At 46.7% G+C, this 21,026-nt stretch overlaps 3 protein-coding genes across 5 annotated transcripts; 2 read left to right on the forward strand and 1 right to left on the reverse strand.

Moving 5' to 3' along the window:
* si:dkey-219e21.2 (nuclear factor 7, brain) lies at positions 1-4,527 on the forward strand. The gene is made up of 10 exons (XM_068308609.1): positions 1-71; positions 642-696; positions 786-934; positions 1,020-1,115; positions 1,699-1,830; positions 1,898-2,017; positions 2,112-2,240; positions 2,896-2,974; positions 3,245-3,271; positions 3,351-4,527. The coding sequence occupies exons 2-10, from the start codon at positions 663-665 to the stop codon at positions 3,875-3,877; spliced, it is 1,293 nt and encodes a 430-aa protein (XP_068164710.1). The 5' UTR covers positions 1-71; positions 642-662; the 3' UTR covers positions 3,878-4,527.
* An 831-nt stretch (positions 4,528-5,358) lies between these two features.
* tp53 (tumor protein p53) lies at positions 5,359-10,357 on the reverse strand. Of its 2 annotated transcripts, none has more exons than XM_068308611.1 (10): positions 10,216-10,357; positions 9,121-9,254; positions 8,946-9,036; positions 8,662-8,850; positions 7,431-7,605; positions 7,234-7,346; positions 7,042-7,151; positions 6,819-6,940; positions 6,573-6,735; positions 5,359-6,493 (listed from the first exon to the last, which is right to left on the reverse strand). In XM_068308611.1, exons 2-10 carry the CDS (start codon positions 9,189-9,191, stop codon positions 6,397-6,399), a joined length of 1,131 nt encoding a protein of 376 aa, XP_068164712.1. In that variant the 5' UTR covers positions 9,192-9,254; positions 10,216-10,357; the 3' UTR covers positions 5,359-6,396. The 2 variants fall into 2 exon arrangements, with proteins under 2 accessions (XP_068164712.1, XP_068164711.1); XM_068308610.1 differs by having other exon boundaries at positions 8,662-8,853.
* A 3,674-nt stretch (positions 10,358-14,031) lies between these two features.
* On the forward strand, positions 14,032-21,026 carry LOC137590811 (solute carrier family 2, facilitated glucose transporter member 4-like). 2 transcript variants are annotated; one of them, XM_068308608.1, is made up of 11 exons: positions 14,032-14,400; positions 16,182-16,277; positions 17,688-17,848; positions 18,313-18,437; positions 18,520-18,635; positions 18,707-18,869; positions 18,941-19,128; positions 19,198-19,302; positions 19,524-19,625; positions 19,705-19,908; positions 19,988-21,026. In XM_068308608.1, exons 1-11 carry the CDS (start codon positions 14,368-14,370, stop codon positions 20,228-20,230), a joined length of 1,536 nt encoding a protein of 511 aa, XP_068164709.1. In that variant the 5' UTR covers positions 14,032-14,367; the 3' UTR covers positions 20,231-21,026. The 2 variants fall into 2 exon arrangements, with proteins under 2 accessions (XP_068164709.1, XP_068164708.1); XM_068308607.1 differs by having other exon boundaries at positions 18,941-19,302.

Genomic DNA, 21,026 nt, shown 5'->3' on the forward strand with positions numbered 1-21,026 from the left:
CCGGAGTCCAGAGGAACAAACACTGAGACCCGGGAGCAGCGGCGGGTCAGTCTGAGCAGCTGGACCTGCAGGTAGAGAATAATCCTCCAGGTATCACCAGGAGAACTGTTACTGTAATTATAATCTAAGTCTGAGATTTTCTTGTTGTCTTTGAAAATTACACTTGAGATTGCGGTTGTTATTTTTATCATATAATTAGAATTCTGAGTAATTCTTTTTCGTTGGAATTTTGATTCTAATTTTAATTGTAATGCTTTTCTAATTCTTATTATTGTCTAATTACTGTAATCTTAATTTTTACAATTATATTTTTGAACGATTTTAATGTCACTTCTTATTCTACCTCCAAATCTTATTTTAGTTCTTATATTTATTTTAATCTAGTAATTCTAATTCTAATTTTTATTTTTGTACTTTTTTACTTTTATATTCATTCTTATGCTTCTTTAAATTTCAGATAACTATCCTGTTGTTCTAAACTGACATTTAGGAATCTGATCTGATTGGACCTGATCATAAATATTTCATTGTTTCAGCGGCTGATCTTTTAACTTTTATTTGACAATAAAAAGAATCCAAACTGAACGTTACGACCAAATCTCTGTTAATCATAAACGTTTGATTTCTTCATGTGTTCTCAGCTCTGGGGGGAGGAGGTCGCCATGGAGATGAAAAGTATCCTGAAGAACAATAAAAGTGGGTTCTTCACGTTATTTTTACTCCTGAACATTTTTATTTTCTGGAGCCACCGATCAGCTTGGCTGATTTAACCTTTGACTCCCCAGAGGTGATGGAGATGCTGAGGGTGGAGAACAGCAGCACCACCCAGAGCAGCTCCATCGGGGCGGTCCGCTGGAACCTGCCGGAACACTTCCAGGCCCACAGCTCGGCCCCCACCAGGCCCACCGCCACCGGCCTGAACAAACCCTCACAGGTGAACCTCCCAGTTTGACTCCCGCTCCCAGTCTGACTGGACGCTCCGGGGGGGGCGGTGTCTGACTCTCACACCTTTCTTCCAGCCGGCCCCCCACAGCGGCCTGAGGGACCTGCGCAGCCTGCAGGAGTGTGTTCAGTTCATCAACCACTGGAAGGAGCAGGTGGACCGAGTCTGTAAGGTCAGGGGAGCATGTTATTGGTGATCAATACAGAGGAATCAAAGCATCTGTCTGAACTCATGCTGTGACTCTTCTCAAACCTCTTTTCTGTCACTCGGACCAGCGGTAGGTTCCAGCTGTGTCACAAGGTTTTATGGGTCGTAATCACAGCCTGTGGGGGGTGAAGTGGAACATGTACAGTTCAGGACTTTCCGATGCCTTATCTAGTGGGCTGGACAAAGTCTTAGCAGTAACCATGGCGATGGGTCGAGCGTTGCTTCGATACGCAGTCACTTGTTCCTCCAGATGGCCGGGGACAGGAAACGTATTTATGGGATGTTTTACAGCGGGGTTTTTGACCCCTGGGATACGTAGGGTGGGCGCTAACAGCTTACAGTAAGATTTTTACAAGGGGTTCATAGGTCTCTAACCTCACCTTTGACCCCAGTAAGTGAATGGCTTCACACACGTGATCCATGAAACACGGATGTGGCTCCAGGTTTAGCTGAGAATCTAAATATTAGGAGCTTTAAAATGAACATAACAAAGTTCTCGATTCTGTTTTGAGGTATTATCATATTTGTGTGGCCTCATGTTTCATCAGGGGGGCGTTGATCCGGACGAGGGCACCAGTCAGAGAAGCGCCGCGGGTTCGGGCCGGCGCGCCGAGCGCAGCCTGGAGGAGAGCCGGCAGCTGATCCTGGAGTGGGCCGACGAGCTCCACCACGTGGACCAGGTGGATACTCCTACACACGACACCTGAACGACCGTCAGCATCACGCCGACTGATTTCATGTGTTCAGCTCCTGAAGGAGATGCCGTGGGCCGAGGGTCGGGAGGACCACCATCCAGAGGGGGGAGGGGGTGAGGAGGCTCAGACGAAGGTCATGGAGTGGGCAAAGGAGCTGCAGACGGCGACCGAGGTGAGGAGCCACACAGCAGATCACGGAGGTCCTGCCTCTGTGGTGGGGAGCGTCCAGTCGGGGTCACACATTTAACGGGAACTTTTATTTGCAGAGTTGCGGCGTTCAGAGCGACGAGCTGGGTAAAGTCCTGCGCCGGCTGGGCCTGAAGAAGTCCCGTCTGGGGAACCTGCTGCCCCTGCTGGAGTTCATCACCTGGTCTCTGCTCAAAGAAGACAGCATGGTGAGAGACGTTCAGCCAAACACCTCGATCATCTCAGTTCAGGGATGAAACTGAGATAAACATGTATAAACCATCATCTGAGATGTGGAACCACACCTGGGTTCACCTCAGAAAGCAGGCGGTCGTAAAGTTATTGACACGCGATACGATCTGGATTTTCAGGTTAGGAAACGACTTTACACAACGTTTAATTTGAGTGAACCCTGTTCATGGAAGACGTGCGTGTAGGAAACTAATAAACCAACGACCTGTGGGATTAGCTGTAGGAGACGTCCTTGATAATAACTGATAGTGAAGACTGCAGATAAACTGTCCTCACATACGCTGATGACGGGTCACCTGCATGGCAAAGGTCCAGATTGAAAGTATTCTGTGCTTAGTTTTAGTTTATTTATCATTATTATTATATTGTTACCATTATCTTAAGATCTTTTCATTTTATTGAACATTAAAAATAGTTGTGAGCTTTTCTATTATTGGTTTTATTAGGAAGGTGGTAACACCCCGACCAATCAAGTGCTTCCAGAGAAAAAAGAACCCAGGAAGGACGACGCAGCGTTTACACCATCACGGTTATTTGTGGTCGCTCGGTTAAAGCGTTAAGAATCCCAACATGGAATTCTAACACTTTTATATCCATTTTATTCTTTTTCAGACAAAGATCCCACAGATTTGGCTCCTGGCAAAGCAAAAGACCTGGATAGCAGGAGTTCCAAGATACATCCCCAACTCAGGTGTGTTTGTGTCAATCAGTTTAAGGTAACAGATGAGAGAACTCACCTGTACACTGATTTAACACTGATTTACTCCAAGCAGGACAATTACTGCTGAACACAGGGGATTCTCCTGATGCTAATCAGGTTCTCTATCAAGTTCAATCTAGAAGGGAAGAGCGTAGAAATCTAGAGAAGAATTCATTCTCGGAAGCCCCAGATCATCTTTAGACCATTGAGAATCCCTTTCCTTGTGTCCTGTTTGATAAACGTCTGTGTCTCTTCTTTCAGTCTGGAATTGGATTCTGAGCGCTGAAGGTACGTTGAAGTGTTTCCTTCATGTAAGGAAGAGAACAAACGTTCTCCATCCGGTCAATCTGTGTTCTGTTCCCGTCAGCTGATGTGGTTCTGGACCCGAACACCAACCACCCCTGGCTGCAGCTGTCAGACGACCAGCGCTCGGTGCAGGAGGCGTCCCTGGGGGCCGACCTGCCCTACAACACCCAACGGTTTGACACCTGGCCCTGCGTGCTGGGCTGGGGGGGCTACCTCAGCGGTCGCCACTACTGGGAGGTGGACATCGCCAACAACGGCTACTGGCGGGTGGGACTGACCACCGCCGACTCCAAGCGTCACGGCCGCTTCCCCATGAGCCCGAAGCAGGGCTACTGGGTCCTGTGGCGCAGCCCCAACCAGTTCTACGCCTGCACCAAGCCGGAGACGGCGCTGCCCTCCCGCCTGGTGCCCCGGTCTCTGGGGGTCTACCTGGACTACGAAGAGGGCCAGATCTCCTTCTACAACGCAGAAACAAAGACCCACATCTACACCTTCACCGGGTCCTTCAAGAAGAAGCTCTACCCTCTGTTCGCTCCCCTGGACGGACGGACGCTCATGAGAATCCGTCCGCCACGGCGAGCCAGATGACCAGAAGAAAACAGCAAATACAGATGGAGATTATCAGAGATTAGCTCAGATTAACTCCGGATCTGACAGTCAGGATTTAATGTGAGTTTTCCCTGAACGCATCTGGTCGATTCTGAATTTAAATGTACATCACAGTGCTGATATTACTAATGAAGGTAATAAATATATCTGATCATAGCACTCTAAAAGAAACTTTCTGCAATGACATGTGATTTTTTAACAGACTTTAGAAGCATTACCTTTAATACAGATATATTTATTTAGTAGGGATATTATTTAAAGGATTAATTGGGTTGGACCAGGAATAAAGCGAACGGCTGTATGTGTTTATTCATTTCCTGCATCGACATACTTTCATGCACTGTAATGCACTTTCACAGGATAAATATTTTAAAAGTCGTCCCTGGAGGTTTTTCTGGCATCACATTCTCTCACCTCACGTTAAAACGCTTCCGTAAAGCTCTCTGGACTGGTCACAAGGGTAAAAACTAGAAATGATCATTTTGTATGATAAAGATGACCGAATAAAATAAACTTAAACAAAACTGTACATTATATAATGGATATGGTAGCCGTACAGGTTAACACAGGCCCTGGTATCAGCTTCACTCTGAATAAATGGTGATGTGTTGAAATAATTACAACGTAAATACACACGTATGTTAATGCATATAGATTCATGATAACTGTATATTTACAATAACAAATTTGTATATGTATTATACAGATTATATATTATAAATGTATATACATATAAATAGATATATGGGGAAATCAAACCTTTCCCCACTGTGGGACGAATAAAAGACTCTTATCCTACTAATTATATTATTAGTGTTTGTCTTACATTATTATTACAGTATTTACATTTCAGCTGCTCTTTAGACCTACTGCATGTAATCCCACTGTGATCCATAGTAGATAAAAATGACCTTTCACACCTTAATGCTGATGTCAGCTGTACATTACATCCTCTGACTCATAAACAGAATATTTTATGACTTTTTAAGAGAAAGGAAAAGAAATTTGAAGGACAAAAGTGTAGTTTTACTTTTCATTATTCAGCCTCATGTCAACATCGGGTGAAAAATATAGATCCACGGCTCGCAGACTTAAATACACGTAAATACCAAATAATCACACAACAGAAAATCACTGACAATACCGGACATATTTGTTGATTCCCCAATTTTTGAAGAAGAATGAACTTATTGGAAGATAATTGAAATCGGTTTAATTTGCTATAGCACTCTGGTAAAGTTTAAAGTCAATATTGTACGCACACAAACAGTATTTTATTAGTATTCTATATAATAACATTGTTAGAATGAAGCCCCGTCATTTCAGTTCTGCCTGCGTCAGTTTTCAGTTTCCAGATGACCGAGTTGTAAAATGTGGCTTTGAAGGACTTTGGCCTCACTGTAAGAATGAATGGGAACATTTTTAGTAAGTAGAAACAAGAAACGTCAACGCAATCATTTTATCCATTTATTTCAGCTTTAAGCAGAGTTAGAAACAAATTAGTACAAAAAAAAAAAGACAATGAATATAATGAAAAATATAGAAAAACTCTTATACAAAACTAAGTTCCTAAAATAATCTCTAACGATAGACTTTAACTAATAAATGCCTTTTTGAGTCTACGTGTTGCTGGCAGTGTAAATCATGATGCTGCAGTGATGAACGCTGACCGGTCGCGTCGAAGCGTCACATTTCATGATCGGAACGGAAACAGGAAGCAAACCGACGACCAACGTCTATGAAAACCATTTCCAATTTAAAAGGCAGTAGTTAGTATTTGAACACAGCGGCTTGAGCCTCACAGGCCACCGTAGCAGCTCTTATAATGCGTGAATGTCGCTAAACTTCCTGTATTTTAACGTGAAAATCTCCCTCTGTATATTTCTAATATTCCAAATAAAGATGATTAGCTCATGGGGTGATCCAGCCAGCCCCTCACATCCCGTCACTAAATAAAGGAAATACATGCTCCCTGCTAGCAGCGCAGAAGTAACCATGACAACCTCATCTGTCGAAAAGTAACTTAAAATTCAGCGTTTCCTGATGAAAAACAACGCAAATGCATCGGAACAAAAAACCTGACAGAAATAACTGTTCTAATATCTGATCACATGACTAAGTGTTGGACCAAACACTCAAAACAACATTCTAACCTGATGTAAAAAATGTTAATACGAATACGCTGTGAAACAATAATACAGTAAAGCATCCAAACTTCAAGTTTTACAAACATGACTTGTATGAAGATGATCGTTTTCCATCACGCGCCATAATTACAACAAAGAGATGTGATGAAACCGCTTCCGCTTTTTGTCAAAATTTGACTAATTATTCTCGTATTTAACACTGATTAAAGCCCCTCCCGGTTTATAGTCCCAGTCTGACGTCAAATCAAGACATCAAGAAAATGCTTGTCGAGTTTGTGAAGTCATTTCGGAAGAGGAAGACCTTTGGATCGAAGTGACAGTGAAACGGCTCGGACGGGGAAAGAATGACGTCTAGTCGCTGTCGCTCCGCTCCCCCTGCTGCATGAGCCGCTTCCCACTGGAGGGGGGAGGAACCTCTTGTTTCACACACACCTTGGTCCTGGTTTTGCTGCGGGAACAATGGAGAGACTTCATTTTTAGGGCTCAGGTTCACTTCATCGTGTCCCTTCTTGGCGTTAACTTCTCACCTGTCCTTGTCCAGCAGCTCCAGGCCGTCGTTGATCTTCTTCAGCATTTCGTAGCGCTTACGGCCGCGCACCTGCAGGACAAACACGTCCTTGTCCTCGTCCTCGGTGCTGGACGCTGTCTTCAGCTTCCTAGCGGAGGTGGAGTCGGGCGGCGGGGCGCTTTCTGAAAAAACAAAACAAAAATGAAGTGGGAAGAGAAACGAGCAGAGACAGAAATTTTAACCTGATGCAATAAATAAAACACACTTCTTTTTTTATTTCCTTTGTCGTCCTGCGTTTTGGTGCTATTTCCCTCCTCGGTTTTGCGGTCCCTGCCTGGACATGCGCAGACACGCACCTCAAAGCATCTGCGTCCAAACACCAGCCCCCTTGTGAGGAAGATGAAGAGGAGTCAGGGTCAGAAGAGGTTCCTGCGTTCTACCAACACACAGGAAGAAGACCCATTTGGTAAAACAGACGCGAGACTCACTCTGGAGTCTCCAGGGTGAGGATGGTGAGGATGGGCCTGCGGTTCATGCCCCCCATGCAGGAGCTGTTGCACATGAAGCTGAGCAGGATGGTCGTTATTTCAGAGCCCAGCTGGAACAGAAAAGGAGCCAAAGTTTTAAACGTGACGGCTACAGGATGATCAGACCCGTCCCCTCGGACCCGACCGTCTCACCTGCGGGGGCTCGTAGGGGACGGTCACGCTGTGCCTCTTTGTGTGGGGGTCTTCGTAGTACTGGGCTCGCTGGCTGCCCTCCATCCTGATCAGATGACTTCGCTGCTCAGCAACTACAAGGAAACAGGTCAGAAAAAATGATCGAATTAATGAAATCAACTGAAGTGCATGTGTTCAAACACGAGCATCTTCCTCACCGTCCTCGTTCTGATGGTGGGGGCACCTCCGGACCACTTCAGCCACGTGCTCAGACTTCTTGTAGACCGCCGTGGCCCTGAGGACGGCGCCAGCCGGCGGCTCTTTGCTGACCAGAACCTCCACCGGGCTGGTTTTAGCCAGCTGACAGTACAGCTTGTTGAGAAGCTCGGAATACTGAGAGAAAACACAGGAAGGAGCCGAAGACGTTTTTATCCAGGAAAACGACGACGGGACGGTCGGGGGTCGCAGGGAAAAAACAGCACCATGATAAAAACTAAAAAAAAGTCCAAAAAATAAATCTCTTCTTCTCAAAAGAACCAACTTCAGCTACATTTGAACTTCTCCAAATGACTCTGAGAAAGTTGAGACAAACTATAAGTTTTTACCTCAAGTGGTCCCATTTTAACCCTTTCTGTGCTGAGGGACGGCGCTGCAGGAACATGTCCCGTCATGTCAGAGCTGTGCTTTACAACCAGACTGCCCCCCACCACAGACCAGAGCACGAGTTGGAGGAGGTGGGAGTTTGACTGCAGACCAACCAAACCTTACCGAAACCGGCCAACCGCGGGACGCCTCCACATGAGTCACTGTTGAAGCATTAATTTCATTGGCTGCTCAAACACATCAGCTTCATCTAGACCCTGGAATTTAGCGAATGGCCACAATGAATGAGATTCCACACGAATGCCACCATGAGAGCTACCGAAGAAATGATTTTACCGCAATTACAAGGTAAGATTTTTTAGCGTTTCTTAACACCTTTAAATGTTTTTCACACTTTAAATAATTTAGTAAGGGAGAAAAAGTTGAGCAAGAAGCGACTGAGCTCACGGGGGTAAAAATAGCCTCCACACTCCAAACCTTAAACATGTAAAACCCAAATCAGTGGATTAAAACGCCACAAATCAGGAGCAGTTTTTGGATTTAAACACGATGGATGGCAGAAAGTCAGTTGAACGATGGCGCCAAAATGTGAGTCTCTACCGGAATCCCTTTTGTTCCCTGGCCCTCTGCTCTGCGTCAGGTTTTGTCGGAGGAAACATTCACATCAGCTAAAGTTTAAAATTTATATTCATGTATTTTAATTCTGTATATTTTGTGTAAATTTTGACTCATTTTGTCACATTAAATAGACGACTTTTGTGTGACACATTATCTGAGAAGCTTTTACTGAAATCAATTAAAAGGAAGAATGTGTAAACTTTGCGCTCCTGGTCTGGAATGACTCACCGTGGAGGTGACAGACTTGGCCGTGCCAGACTTCTGGAACCGAAGCTGGAATCCATACTCCCCGGGGTAGTCAGTCGTAACCGGGACGGTGGACGACGGGAGAGTGACAAAATCTTTAACGGGCGCCTCTGGAGGCAGCTCAAATAAATTCTCATCGAATCCATCGGCCAGCACTTGGTCATTTATCAGCTGCTAAACGACAGACACAAGAGGTTTTGACACGAGACACAAGTTTGTGGTACAAATTTAAAAATATTTTTTTATGAAAAAGAATCTCGACTTACCAGCATTTCCATGTGTTCACCTGTCTTCCATGAATCGGGTGACTCATTGCAGCTGGGCAGCGATGATAATGTGGCTATTGGAGGAGCAGCTCTGCAAAAGAAAGACCAACACATTGGTTACGTCACTTTCCTGCAATCAAAAGAGAGCGGAGTTAGAAAGGGAAACACAACTTACACAGTCTGCCACAGCTCGATGAAGGAGTCCTGGCTCAACGGAAGGCTCATCCCAAAATCTTGCTCTTCCATCACTGTTTTCCCTCCAGGCCCAGCTGAGAAGAAAAATGAGGAAGAGCCAAGACGCAGAAGGTTCTGTGGGACAAACAGGAAGTGAGGCTTTCTGCTGGAGGCAGACGACATCTTGTGCTGATCAATCATTTCAAACAGCATCATCAGACTGGACAGACATGTTTCTGTTGAGTCCATACGAGGTACAAAAAAGACAAAAGATCTACAAACATTACCGGAGAATCCTCACATTGGCAACCAAAATGTTGGGATTTTCTGGTAAATGTATAAATATCTCCCATTTATCCTAAATGGATCCATACATTTATCCATTTACCAGAACCAATCCGCATATTGGTGGGAATTTTCCGGTAAATGCATAAATCTATAAATCCATTTAGGAAAAACAACTCGAACCTATCCTAAATGGACAAATAAGAGATATTTACCCTGAATGAATAAATGACAGATATTGATCCATTTACCTGATAAATCGATTTAACAAATAGACGTGATTCAGGAAATGGGTGTTAACCGAGATGAAAACAAACGACGGTAAACCTTCTTCCTCCGTGTTCTGCTCTCAAAATAAACACCAAGGATAAACACAAAACGTTGTAAACAAACCACATTTCACAAAAGTAAAGTTCTTAAATCAAACGTACGTGAATAACCTGACAAATATTTAAATATTTACCGTCCTGGTGACAAGCAGCCCGGATGCTAACGTTAGCTGCGTCCATTTTCTTTCTCGACGCAGGCCGAGGCGGAATCCGTCAGGTTAGCTCGTTGGTAACTTCTATAACTTTTTTTTTTTTTTTACTAATTTCTCCAAATTCTATAGGAAAACTCACAAAAACGGACCGAAAAACAAACCTCTGGCTGAATGTTTGTGTTCGCTAGCTGAAGTTAGCCTCGTCACAACAGCTAACCCCGCTAGCGCTGCGCGTCTGACTGCTAGCTAAACCACAGACAAACTTCGGTCCACTGGACCACACGCGGCTGGCGCGCGCCTCGCGTTAGTGAGGCTCGCGCCATATGTTACCTGTAAGGTGCTGCTGCTGTTCAGACACGGTGAGTCTCTGCGGTGAGTCAGCGGTGAGTCTCTGCGGTGAGTCAGCACAGCAGAGACGGACGGACAAGTCACAATATTTTGAGGCAGCGAGCACCACGTTGTTTTTGGGGATTCCCACTGAATGGAAGGGGGAGGGGCGGTATTTAACCTCTCCCGCCCGTCCAATCACAGGCCGCTCGCGCTCCTACCGCGGATTAACGCGTCACGTGTTGCATTTTAAGCCTCCGGAAATATTAGCACTCCAGAACGACAGCGCATTGTTTCAAATTGTAATTTAAGTCGATCTAAAGACAAATAAATATTTGATTTTATTTATTGACTAATATTTGAATATCATATTTACTGTCATGTTTGCAGGGATAATGCAGGTCAGATATTTCTACCATGTTTACATAGGGTTAGGGTTAGGGTTAGGGGTTAGGGTTAGGGTTAGGGTTAGGGTTCGTTTCAACTCTGAACAGCATCTTTCACACAAGAGCCTGTAGTTCCAAATTAACGTATTATGAAATCCCTGCAGAAAAACTCACGCCGCCTATGAGTGAACTGAACTGGGCATGATTGGACATTCCAAAAAGGCAAAGCTCAAAGTCCACCACGGTTTATAAGTCCTGGATCATTCTACAGTGGGTTGTTTGGCCTGCATTCCACAGACAATCTCTGGTAGGATCTGTAGAAAGTGGTTGCAGCACCCAAACACAAGAATATTACAGAGCTGGAGGCCTTTTCTGTGAGGAATGGGCTAAGATTCCTGAGGACCGCTGCCAGAGGCTGGTGTCTGGATGTCATTGTGTCTTAGCAGCTCAAGGATGATTTAATTAATTAGAGACCATCATCATTGAAGTGTTGAACCATTTTTAGATCATAGCAGTCAGTTATAGTAGTATTTTGTGTTATATTTATGGAGAATGCATTTAATATCTTTGTATTGAAGTTTTTAAACTTCTTTTGTTTGATATAGTTATTAACAAACATTTATATTTTATTATTTCCTGTGATATATTTTATATATGAAATATTACATCTGGATTCTAAACTACTCTTATGATAGGATTGGTTTGGTCTTGTTCATTGATGGATTTATTACAAATCTTAAGTTAATAAAGTTTACATTGTCTACAGGAAGTTTATTTTCATTAACAGCCTCAGAAACTGGTGCAGACGTTAATACTGCATGTGGTGTCTGGAAGTCAACCGACGACTGGAGTACAAGAAATCCTCCCCGTCAATGAAATCACATAGAATCCGTGGTTTCCTGAGGCCCTGAAGGCATCATGATGACGTCATGAGGAAGTGCTGACAGGCTTCAGGTCACACTGATGACAGTCATGATTTCATATTAACAGAGAAAATACAGTACAACGTTTACTGGAACGGTCCAAATGACTATTGATACACTATTGATAAACTATTAGAACTATTGATCAGCACATTTTCATGTCCAGTGAAGAGAAGTATCTCCATTTTCTGGATCCTCCACAGACACAGACGATTCAGGAGTGTGTGATGACTTGTTGTCCTGCCTGGAGCCATTTCTCCTGATGGAGGGTCTTCGTTTTAACTGTGACTCGTGTTGAAGGTCATCTTTATGGGGGTGAACCCTCACAGCGACCCCATCTCTCTCTCCCTCCAGGGAGGTCAGAGGTCAACTTTGAAGCAGCATCTTCAGATCAGGCAGGGGTCACTGTCTTACCTGAGTACCATGAGGTACAGTTTATCACATTCCAACCTCATGATCCCGGCCTTTAAAAATAGTTTTAATGTGTGAACTCCTTTCATTAATGCTGCTGGGTCATTTCATTTTCTGCTCCTCCAAGTCTGATGACGTCACCATGACAACACCTTTCAAATGCCCCCTGCTGATTAGTTACGCCTCCACTCAGTCAAGAGCTGATCTACAGGAAACTCACGCCGATGGCGAGCCTCTCGTGTCGCTCTGACCTCATCCTGGTTTGACCCGGGAGGCGATCCAAAGAGTCCGCTGTGAATACCGCTTCTATCCCCCCGGGGTTTATGGTGATGACTGGCAGCACTGGGGGGCTGTTTGACCTTTGAGTGAATGTGATGATGGGGCAAGCAAGTCCAGCGAATCGTGCAACATGAATCCAGAGCTCAGCTGGTAGAGACAATGGAGGGAGACGTCCACCTTTCTCCTGAGGCAGGACAGAATTTGCATGTTTGATTTTATCAGCAGACCGCTGATGTCACGCGATGTGTCATCTGATATTCATAGGGAACACATGTTGGACAAGAGGCTGCATGACGACTGGGTTTCCTACGTGGCTTCACAGATAATAAATCACTTATGTAATTTTAATTTGCCAAGATGACAAGCGCGATGACGAGGAGGCCATGCTAACCTGTGGGGATGGAACCAGCTGATGTTCAGTAATAATGCAACACAGGATTGATTAAAGTGTTGATTTTTGACTTCATTTATTGTATTTTTACCGAGGGAAACAAAAAACTACTGTTTTATCGTTTGATTTTAAGGCTAACATTGTCTATTATTATGTGCAATATCCTCCAGGATTAATAAAGTATATATCTATACATCTATTGTCATAAAGGCTAGAAGGAGAAAAGAATAGTTTATTCATTTAGTCAATACAGCAAAGCAGAAATGAAGTAAATTTTAAATGTTTGTTAATAATCTCATGAAGGCTAACGTCTTTGTTTCCTTAGAACACAAACCGTTAAACGAGGAAAAAGCCACAAACGAATAATTTAAAATGTGTTTCATTTGATCTAGCTGAAGTCCATCAGAACCACGTTCTGATTCTTTGGTCTCTGTATAAAGTGATCCTTGTGTTCCTGCTAACACACACACACACACACACACACACACACACACACACACACACACACACACACACACACACCCGTCAGCGCTGCTCTGGTACTAAGTTCCTCTACATTTAGTCGGTCACACACCAACAACTGTTCCTGGGCCTCTCTGGATGGGGGGGTGTCGGGTTCTTCCTCCCAGAGCGGCTGAGCTGGAATCATTTGACTGCTTGGCACCCTTTCATTAACTGCCCCCTCGCCCCCCCAACACAGCCTTCCCACGACACACTCCCTAATCCCGCTGGTCACCCCATCACTTCATCACCAGACACCCCCCCCCCCGACCACACCTATGCTGCAAAATCACATGACAGGGCCCACATTTAGGGCCCACCTGTTGTGGCTTGGAGGACATAAGCTTTGTTATGAGCAACAGGGGGGCGGAGGGGGGGTCCAGCGTGACCTCGCTGGCATGTTCTCTGAAATAGAAGAGGATTCACCACCATGGGACGGACAGACAGACAGACAGACAGACAGACAGACAGACAGACAGACAGACAGACAGACAGACAGACAGACAGACAGACAGACAGACAGACAGTCAGACAGACAGACAGACAGACAGACAGACAGACAGATAACAGACAGACAGACAGACAGACAGACAGACAGACAGACAGACAGACAGACAGACAGACTTGGTATCCTGGTCATCAAGACTAAATCTGGATGGAGATCATTTCAGGTTGAACACCTGAGCAGCAAAATAAAGAAATAAAGACCCCCCCCCCCTCAGTGAAAACACACCACTTTCCCTTCTTTTCAAGCCTGATGCAGCTCCTCTCACCTGCTCTCATCCCGTACTACAGCCGGACCCCAGCTCTCGATCTGCCCTATGGGGGGTCGCCTCGTCTCTCCTTACACCCCTCTCCTCTCGCTCTCAGCCAATAGCCGTTAAGGTCACCGTGAGAGCTTCCTGCTTGTCTCGACCTCTGCTGCAGACTCTCAAGAACAGCCGGGCCTGGTGGGTTGATCCTCAGCCCTGGAGGAGCCTCCTCACCCTCCTCACCCCCCACCCACCCTCGTTATGGAGCGAGGCGCGCACATGGGGAGGTGGGAGTCACTCGATCCCAGCTGGACGGACGCGAGAAATTTAAAGGAGAGAGGACACCTTGCAGGAGAGGACGCAACAGATCGATAACTTTGATTTTCTCCTCTGGATTCCACCTTTCTGTGAGCTTGTTTGGTGCTGCGCTCCGAAGTCGGGGCTTTTTGCCCTTTGCGGGTCTCCTGTGGCTCCAGACGCGTCTCTCATCTCCTGCCACTGGTGCCAAAGTCATGCCGGCCGGGTTTCAGCAACTCGGAGGGGAGGTAATTTATTCTTTCTGGGAAAGTCCTCAAGGACAGGAGTTCGCTGGGACTGGTTCTACTCTCATAAATAACGCGATGAGTTTCTGATCGTTGGGAAAATGCAGCGTTCGTTTCACTGATCCGTGCGTATTTTTATTTGGAGAGATTTTACGCACGGGTTTATGTCCATCCCACACAAACAGTGTAAGAAAAAAACAGTTGTAGTTTGACTCTAACAATCCAGTAAATACACTATGACTCGATAGTTGTTTGTTAAAACATTCATTAAAATATATAAAAGAGGATTTTAGCTCTAAAGTGTGACGTGGGGTTTATTCATGGGAAATGTGTAAACATGTATGTAACAGTGGTTTTATGTTCCTTTACTGGATACTGATAACAACAGTAGCCATATTAATAGTAGTAATAATAATAATAATAATAATAATAATAATAATAATAATAATAATATAATAACCATTGTAAAACAGTAATGTGCTTCGTCACAGAGGAAACCAACCCCAGCCGCTCAGAGTGAGTTCGGTCTTTATTTAGTGCTGAGTTTTGACCTTGAACAGTTAAATCAGAGTTTCCAGGTCAGGCTTTGCTGTGCTGTGGTTTGGGCACCTGGTCTGACTGGCTCCAGTGACGCCCCCATCAACAATGTGCTGTGTTGTTCCCCCAGCTGGACAAGAGCATGGAGCGGTCGTTCATGTCACTCCTCTGGTTCTGGGTGGTTTGATGAAAGGAGTTCACATGTAATTGATAAATATGGTGGAAAAACCCTGAAGTCAGTCAGAGAAAAGAACGTAACGACCCACTGGTGAGTCTGTGGATTCATGGTCGTTGTAGTTTAACCCTGCTCACCAACAAACCAACAGAACAACAACACAACCCCTCAGTGAGGAGGGGGTGGCATTAATGAGGGGCAGGTTGATCTGCATCAGTTCAAATCCCATAAACCAAAAAAAAAAAGAAGCGGTCAGATTTTAAACAGATTAAGATTTAAAATCAGGTAAAGAATCAGCGACGTGTCTTTAACTGTTTTTAACTGGATGGATATTACAGCTGAAATGTAAAAGTGTTACCTTTCATGTTACAAGGACAGGAAAGGTAACACACACACACACACACACACACACACACGCCCGTTTGTTATGGTTCACAAACATTAAACAGTATTTATCTGCGGACTGGAAAAAGCAAGGTCAGCCAGACTCAAACATACATTCAGTGGGTTTAATGATCCATGGAACACAACAGAACCTGGAGTTTACTTTAAATATAAAAGAGAATAAACACACAAAACACATTGTCTTTATTTTACTGGAAGAAATTAAATTATGTAAAAATTAAAAAGAAATAGACATTTCTGTCAGACGTGTGGAAGGAAAGTGGGATAAAATATCACCTTTAAATGTCAGGTTAACGTCACGTGTTGTTGGTGTCACGCAGCCCTCATGATGAACACGTCAACATTCCAGCAAGGCATGATGGGAGGTGTTTGTGTGTTTATCCAGCAGCAAATCAAATCCCACCGCTGTCAAACCTCCCAGACGTTTACCCATAATGCCATGTTTTATGTGTATTAGAGGCCAGCTTAGCTGCTCGGTAACTCATGTGTCCCCAAGGTCATCCCTCAAGACGGAGGCAGCTGCCCCTTGGCCTGATGGGAAACTGGACGTTAAAGTTCAAGCATAGCCTGTGGAGAAGCTTCTTCTCCTCAGGATCAGTGATTAACATGTGGTGTGTGTTTGTGGGCGTCACACACGGGTCTGACAACTGTTCTGGTTCTGCTCCAGACGGTGACCAGAACCTTCGTTCTGTCCGTCTTCACCGCCGTCCTGGGGTCCCTGCAGTTTGGGTACAACATCGGCGTCATCAACGCGCCTCAGAAGGTAACACACACACACACACACACACACACACACACACACACACACACACACACACACACACACACACACACACACACACACACACACACACTCAGATATCATCATCCAGGGGGTAACAACCAACCAATAAGATCAGGACGTGGTGCTGAAGGGAGGGGGTCCACTCTGCTCCTGTGTTCCTCGTTGTTTGACACCCAACCCCCCCCCCCCAATGGAGCTGAGGATGTTTAGACAATAAAGAGGGGAACGATTCCTGGAACGTGGGGCTGTGACATCATGCTGGGGGGCGTGTCAGCTGCAGCGGGAACAGGAGGACGTCCAGCCGACAGAAACACTCCAGTGTTCAGAGATGGAGGAACCTGACGGTCCTCGAATGCACCACCACTCCTGTTTCTAATGGTGTGTGTGTGTGTGTGTGTGTGTGTGTGTGTGTGTGTGTGTGTGTGTGTGTGTGTGTGTGTGTGTGTGTGTGCGTGTGTGTGCGTGTGCGCGTGTGTGTTTGTTTGTGTGTCTGTGTGTGTGTGTGTGTGTGTGTGTGTGTGTGCGTGTGTGTGCGTGTGCGCGTGTGTGTTTGTTTGTGTGTCTGTGTGTGTGTGTGTGTGTGTGTTTGAAGCAGATCTAAACTGGATTCTTTTTGTGATGTGCAGCCATGGTCATGTACTTCAATTGTAAAATATTTTTCTGTTTCCATGGCAACAAATTGGATCAAGAGTGGTTAATATTCATGCTAAAGCCCTTCAGCTCATACTGCATCATACAAAACATGTGTCAAACTCAAGGCCCGGGGGCCAAATGTGGCCCTCCACATCATTTAATGTGGCCCACCAGAGCATTAAAGGTCAGAGTGTCTAAAAATAAACAGGTCAAAAGTGTGTTTTGACCAAAACTACATTTCCCACAATGCAGTAGTTCATCCCATTCTAACTGACTAAACGTTGTGAACAAAGTTAATGTCCTAACTTGTGTCTGATGTTATTTTTCTTTATTGATTGATAGTTTGATCCTTGATTGATGGAGTTCTGTGGGTTTAATAACCTGACAAATGAAAAGGATTCATGTTAGAACAGAGAAACAAACAAACATGTTTTTTCTGTCTAACTGTAATGTTTGGAACTAGAATCAGTCAGAAATTCAGTTATTTAACATTAAGGAGTAGTTACATTTAGTTACATTACACTGAGTTACATTTAGTTACATTTATTAGTTACATTAAGGAGTAGTTACATTTAGTTACATTACACTGAGTTACATTTAGTTACATTTATTAGTTACATTAAGGAGTAGTTACATTTAGTTACATTACACTGAGTTACATTTAGTTACATTTATTAGTTACATCTGGTCCTTTGAGGACAGCTGATGCTGATGTGGCCCCCAGTGACCCCCCAGGCTGTTTCCTCTGGTCTGCAGATGATCGAGGGCGACTACAACGAGACGTGGGTCCAGCGGTACGGAGAGCCCATCCCCACAGGAACCCTCACGTCCCTGTGGTCCCTGTCGGTGGCCATCTTCTCCATCGGTGGGATGCTGTCGTCCTTCTGCGTGGGCTTCGTGTCTGAGTGGCTGGGCAGGTAGAGGATCCAGGCTGGAATTATTCAGGGGGGAAACTGGGAGGAACCAGGAAGCTCCTGGTTCACTCAGCTTCCCCCGGAAACCTGAGCTGGATACGAATTGGAATGCAGCCCACGGCCTCCAGTGACTGAAAGCAGATCTGAAACGGCAGCGGGGGTCAGGGGGGGTCGGTGAGGGTCACTCAGGGTAAGGTCTTCGTAAACGGGGGCTCCGCCTTCAGTCAGCAAGATGACGTCTGTGCTGTCTGACAGTAGAGACGGTTTGTCTGAATTTAAACCGTGTGAGATGATTTATGACGTCAGCCTGGATGTTTTGGGTCGATGCTGCCCCCTAGAGGACAACGTCTGTACCTCCATCCAGCGTGGACCTGAGGCTCCCCAGCTTCAGCTGAACGTTTGAGGTGTCATTGTCCTCGTCTGTCCCTGCTGTCGTGGCTCCAGCTTGTCTTCTGGTGTCCCCCCAGGAGGAAGGCCATGCTCATCAACAACCTGTTTGCCTTCATCGGGGGGAGTCTGATGGGGTTGTCTAAGCTCTGCCGCTCCTTCGAGATGATGATCCTGGGACGCTTCATCATCGGGGCCTACTGCGGTAAAGCTGCCCTGTTCCTGGGGTTCCGCGGCGACACGTTTGAGCGCCGCCCCACCCCCCCCTGACTTCTCTCTTCCTGCAGGATTAGCCTCCGGTCTGACGCCCATGTACGTGGGCGAGATCGCCCCCACCAGCCTGCGGGGGGCGCTGGGGACGCTGCACCAGCTGGCCATCGTGACGGGGATTCTCATCGCGCAGGTACGACCGCGGAGGCCCCCGGGGGCTCCGGGGGGGACCTGGAACCGATCCTGCTTCCTGTCCCTGTGCAGGTCCTGGGTCTGGAGGCGTTGCTAGGCAGCAGGGAGCTGTGGCCCGTCCTGCTGGGCATCACCGTCGTCCCCACGGTGTTCCAGATGTCCTTCCTGCCCTTCTGCCCCGAGAGTCCACGCTTCCTCTACATCGTCCGCTGCCAGGAGCATCAGGCCAAGAGGGGTGAGCCGGGGGCGGGGGCCGGTCCAGAGCGGTCTGGGGGTGGAAACGTCCTGAACGCCCCCTGTTTGCAGGCCTGAGGAGGCTGACGGGCCGGCAGGAGGTGGGGGACATGCTGGCGGAGATGAAGGAGGAGAAGAGGAAGATGGATATGGAGAGGAAGGTGTCCATCCTGGAGCTGTTCCGCTCGCCGGCGTACCGCCAGCCCGTCCTCATCTCCATCCTGCTGCAGCTGTCCCAGCAGCTGTCGGGCATCAACGCGGTGAGACTCCAGGGGTTAGACCCGGCCGCACGGTGTCCCCTGACCGTCACTATCCTGTCTCTGTTTCAGATCTTCTACTATTCCACCAGCATCTTCATGAAGGCGGGGGTCCAGAGTCCGGTGTACGCCACCATCGGAGCGGGCGTGGTCAACTGTGCGTTCACCGTGGTGTCGGTGAGAACGGCAGGAACACGTCCACACCTCACCTCCATGTTTGAGCTGCTGATACAGATCAGTCTCCATCAGCGCCAACGCCGTTCCCTCCGCCCACGCCTGTGGACGGAGGTCAGGTGTCAATGTCAGGAGGCGTGTCAGGAGCGTTTGTTGGGATGGAGACGGCGGTTGAGGTTGAGGTTTGGCAGCGTTCGGACCGTTTCCCACGTTTGTGTCCACAGCTCTTCCTGATCGAGAGGATCGGCCGGCGGACGCTCCACATGCTCGGACTGGGCGGGATGTGCGTCTGTGCCGTTGTCATGACGACGGCTCTGGCTTTGTTGGTCGGTCTGGTGGAGATGCAGATTCTTTTGGGCCATTCTGGGTGTGTTCTCTTCAAACTGAACCCTCCCCCCCCGACAGGAAAGCGTCCCCTGGATGAGCTACGTCAGCATGCTGGCCATCTACAGCTTCGTGGCGTTCTTCGAGATCGGACCGGGCCCCATCCCCTGGTTCTTCGTGGCCGAGCTGTTCTCCCAGGGGCCGCGTCCGGCCGCCATGGCCGTGGCCGGCTTCTCCAACTGGACCGCCAACTTCATCATCGGCATGGGCTTCCAGTACGTGGCTGTGAGTATCCTCACCGTCCGTCCTGAACCCCCCTGCCGGCGTCCGGCCGTCTCCTCACACTGTACCCCGACCCCCCCAGGACCTCTGTGGGCCGTACGTCTTCCTGATCTTCGCAGCGCTCCTCCTCTTCTTCCTCATCTTCACGTTCTTCCGGGTCCCAGAGACGAGGGGGAAGACGTTCGACCAGATCGCAGCAAACTTCCACCGGCATTCAGCAGGGGGGATGATGGACCTGGACCTGGACCTGGACCTGGACCGGGACCTGGACCGGGACAAGCTCAGCACGGAGCTGGACTACCTGGGGGAGGAGAGCACCAACTGATGGACTCCAGACGTGTTTCCTGACATTTACTGAGTCACTTGTATTCATATATATTGTGGTTGGAGGGGTTTTGGGATTGTTTACTGGTAACCGTGGCAACGCAGAGGTGAACAGTCACAACGTGAGCCTGAAAGGTCAGAAGCAACAGATTAACAGCTGACCGGAGTGTTTGGAGGCTTTAACTTCCTGTTGGTTTGGTTCCATGGCGACGCGTCTGAACGCCACCTCCACACGTCCACAGAGTCAAACACGCGTGTGTTTCGTACCACAGCTGGGAACACTTATTTTTCTAAAGAGTTGCGATAAAGAAGCCCAGCGTTCAGATTTTCAACGTTTCAGCACGACTGTCCAGAAATAAATCCATCCCATCGAGGTTTCAAAATGTTCTTTGAAGCGAACGCCTTTACCTGTGTGTAGTTACTGTTAGGAGGGGCGGGGTCTAGGTCTTCACACACGTCAGATGTGAATGAAATGCACGTCTGAATTTGGATGCATCGGCGTGGTTGCCATGGTGACGACGTAGCATTCACACAAACGCCAACCCCTTTCATATGCATCCAATTTAAATCCTAAAACTAGAGGCGGGTCACGTCAGCGAGGCGACTAAACTGACGACATTCTTGTGTATTTTTAAAATCAGTTTGTTTCCTCTGGTTGTTGTGTTTCTCACCCTGATCTGTAATATTGATCCATTATCAGCTCCCTGATGTGACTAAAGGGTACCGACTGTACCGACTGGCTGAAACCTGAACGTTTCATTTCCTTTGACTCTAAAACATGAACGACTGAATCCTGA

This window comes from Antennarius striatus, chromosome 23 (assembly GCF_040054535.1).
Source record: "Antennarius striatus isolate MH-2024 chromosome 23, ASM4005453v1, whole genome shotgun sequence".
Classification (NCBI taxonomy): domain Eukaryota; kingdom Metazoa; phylum Chordata; class Actinopteri; order Lophiiformes; family Antennariidae; genus Antennarius; species Antennarius striatus.

Coding starts and splice junctions, on each gene's coding strand:
- LOC137590811 (XM_068308607.1), top strand. CDS start 14,368: ATGCCGGCCGGGTTTCAGCAACTCGGAGGGGAG. Junction 14,401..16,181: donor TTCAGCAACTCGGAGGGGAG/GTAATTTATTCT, acceptor GTTCTGCTCCAG/ACGGTGACCAGAACCTTCGT. Junction 19,909..19,987: donor TGGGCTTCCAGTACGTGGCT/GTGAGTATCCTC, acceptor CGACCCCCCCAG/GACCTCTGTGGGCCGTACGT.
- tp53 (XM_068308610.1), bottom strand. CDS start 9,191: ATGGAAGAGCAAGATTTTGGGATGAGCCTTCCGTTGAGCCAGGACTCC. Junction 8,854..8,945: donor GTGAACACATGGAAATGCTG/GTAAGTCGAGAT, acceptor TCTGTCGTTTAG/CAGCTGATAAATGACCAAGT. Junction 7,347..7,430: donor CCACCATCAGAACGAGGACG/GTGAGGAAGATG, acceptor GTTTCCTTGTAG/TTGCTGAGCAGCGAAGTCAT.
- si:dkey-219e21.2 (XM_068308609.1), top strand. CDS start 663: ATGGAGATGAAAAGTATCCTGAAGAACAATAAAA. Junction 1,831..1,897: donor AGCTCCACCACGTGGACCAG/GTGGATACTCCT, acceptor TCATGTGTTCAG/CTCCTGAAGGAGATGCCGTG. Junction 2,241..2,895: donor TGCTCAAAGAAGACAGCATG/GTGAGAGACGTT, acceptor ATTCTTTTTCAG/ACAAAGATCCCACAGATTTG.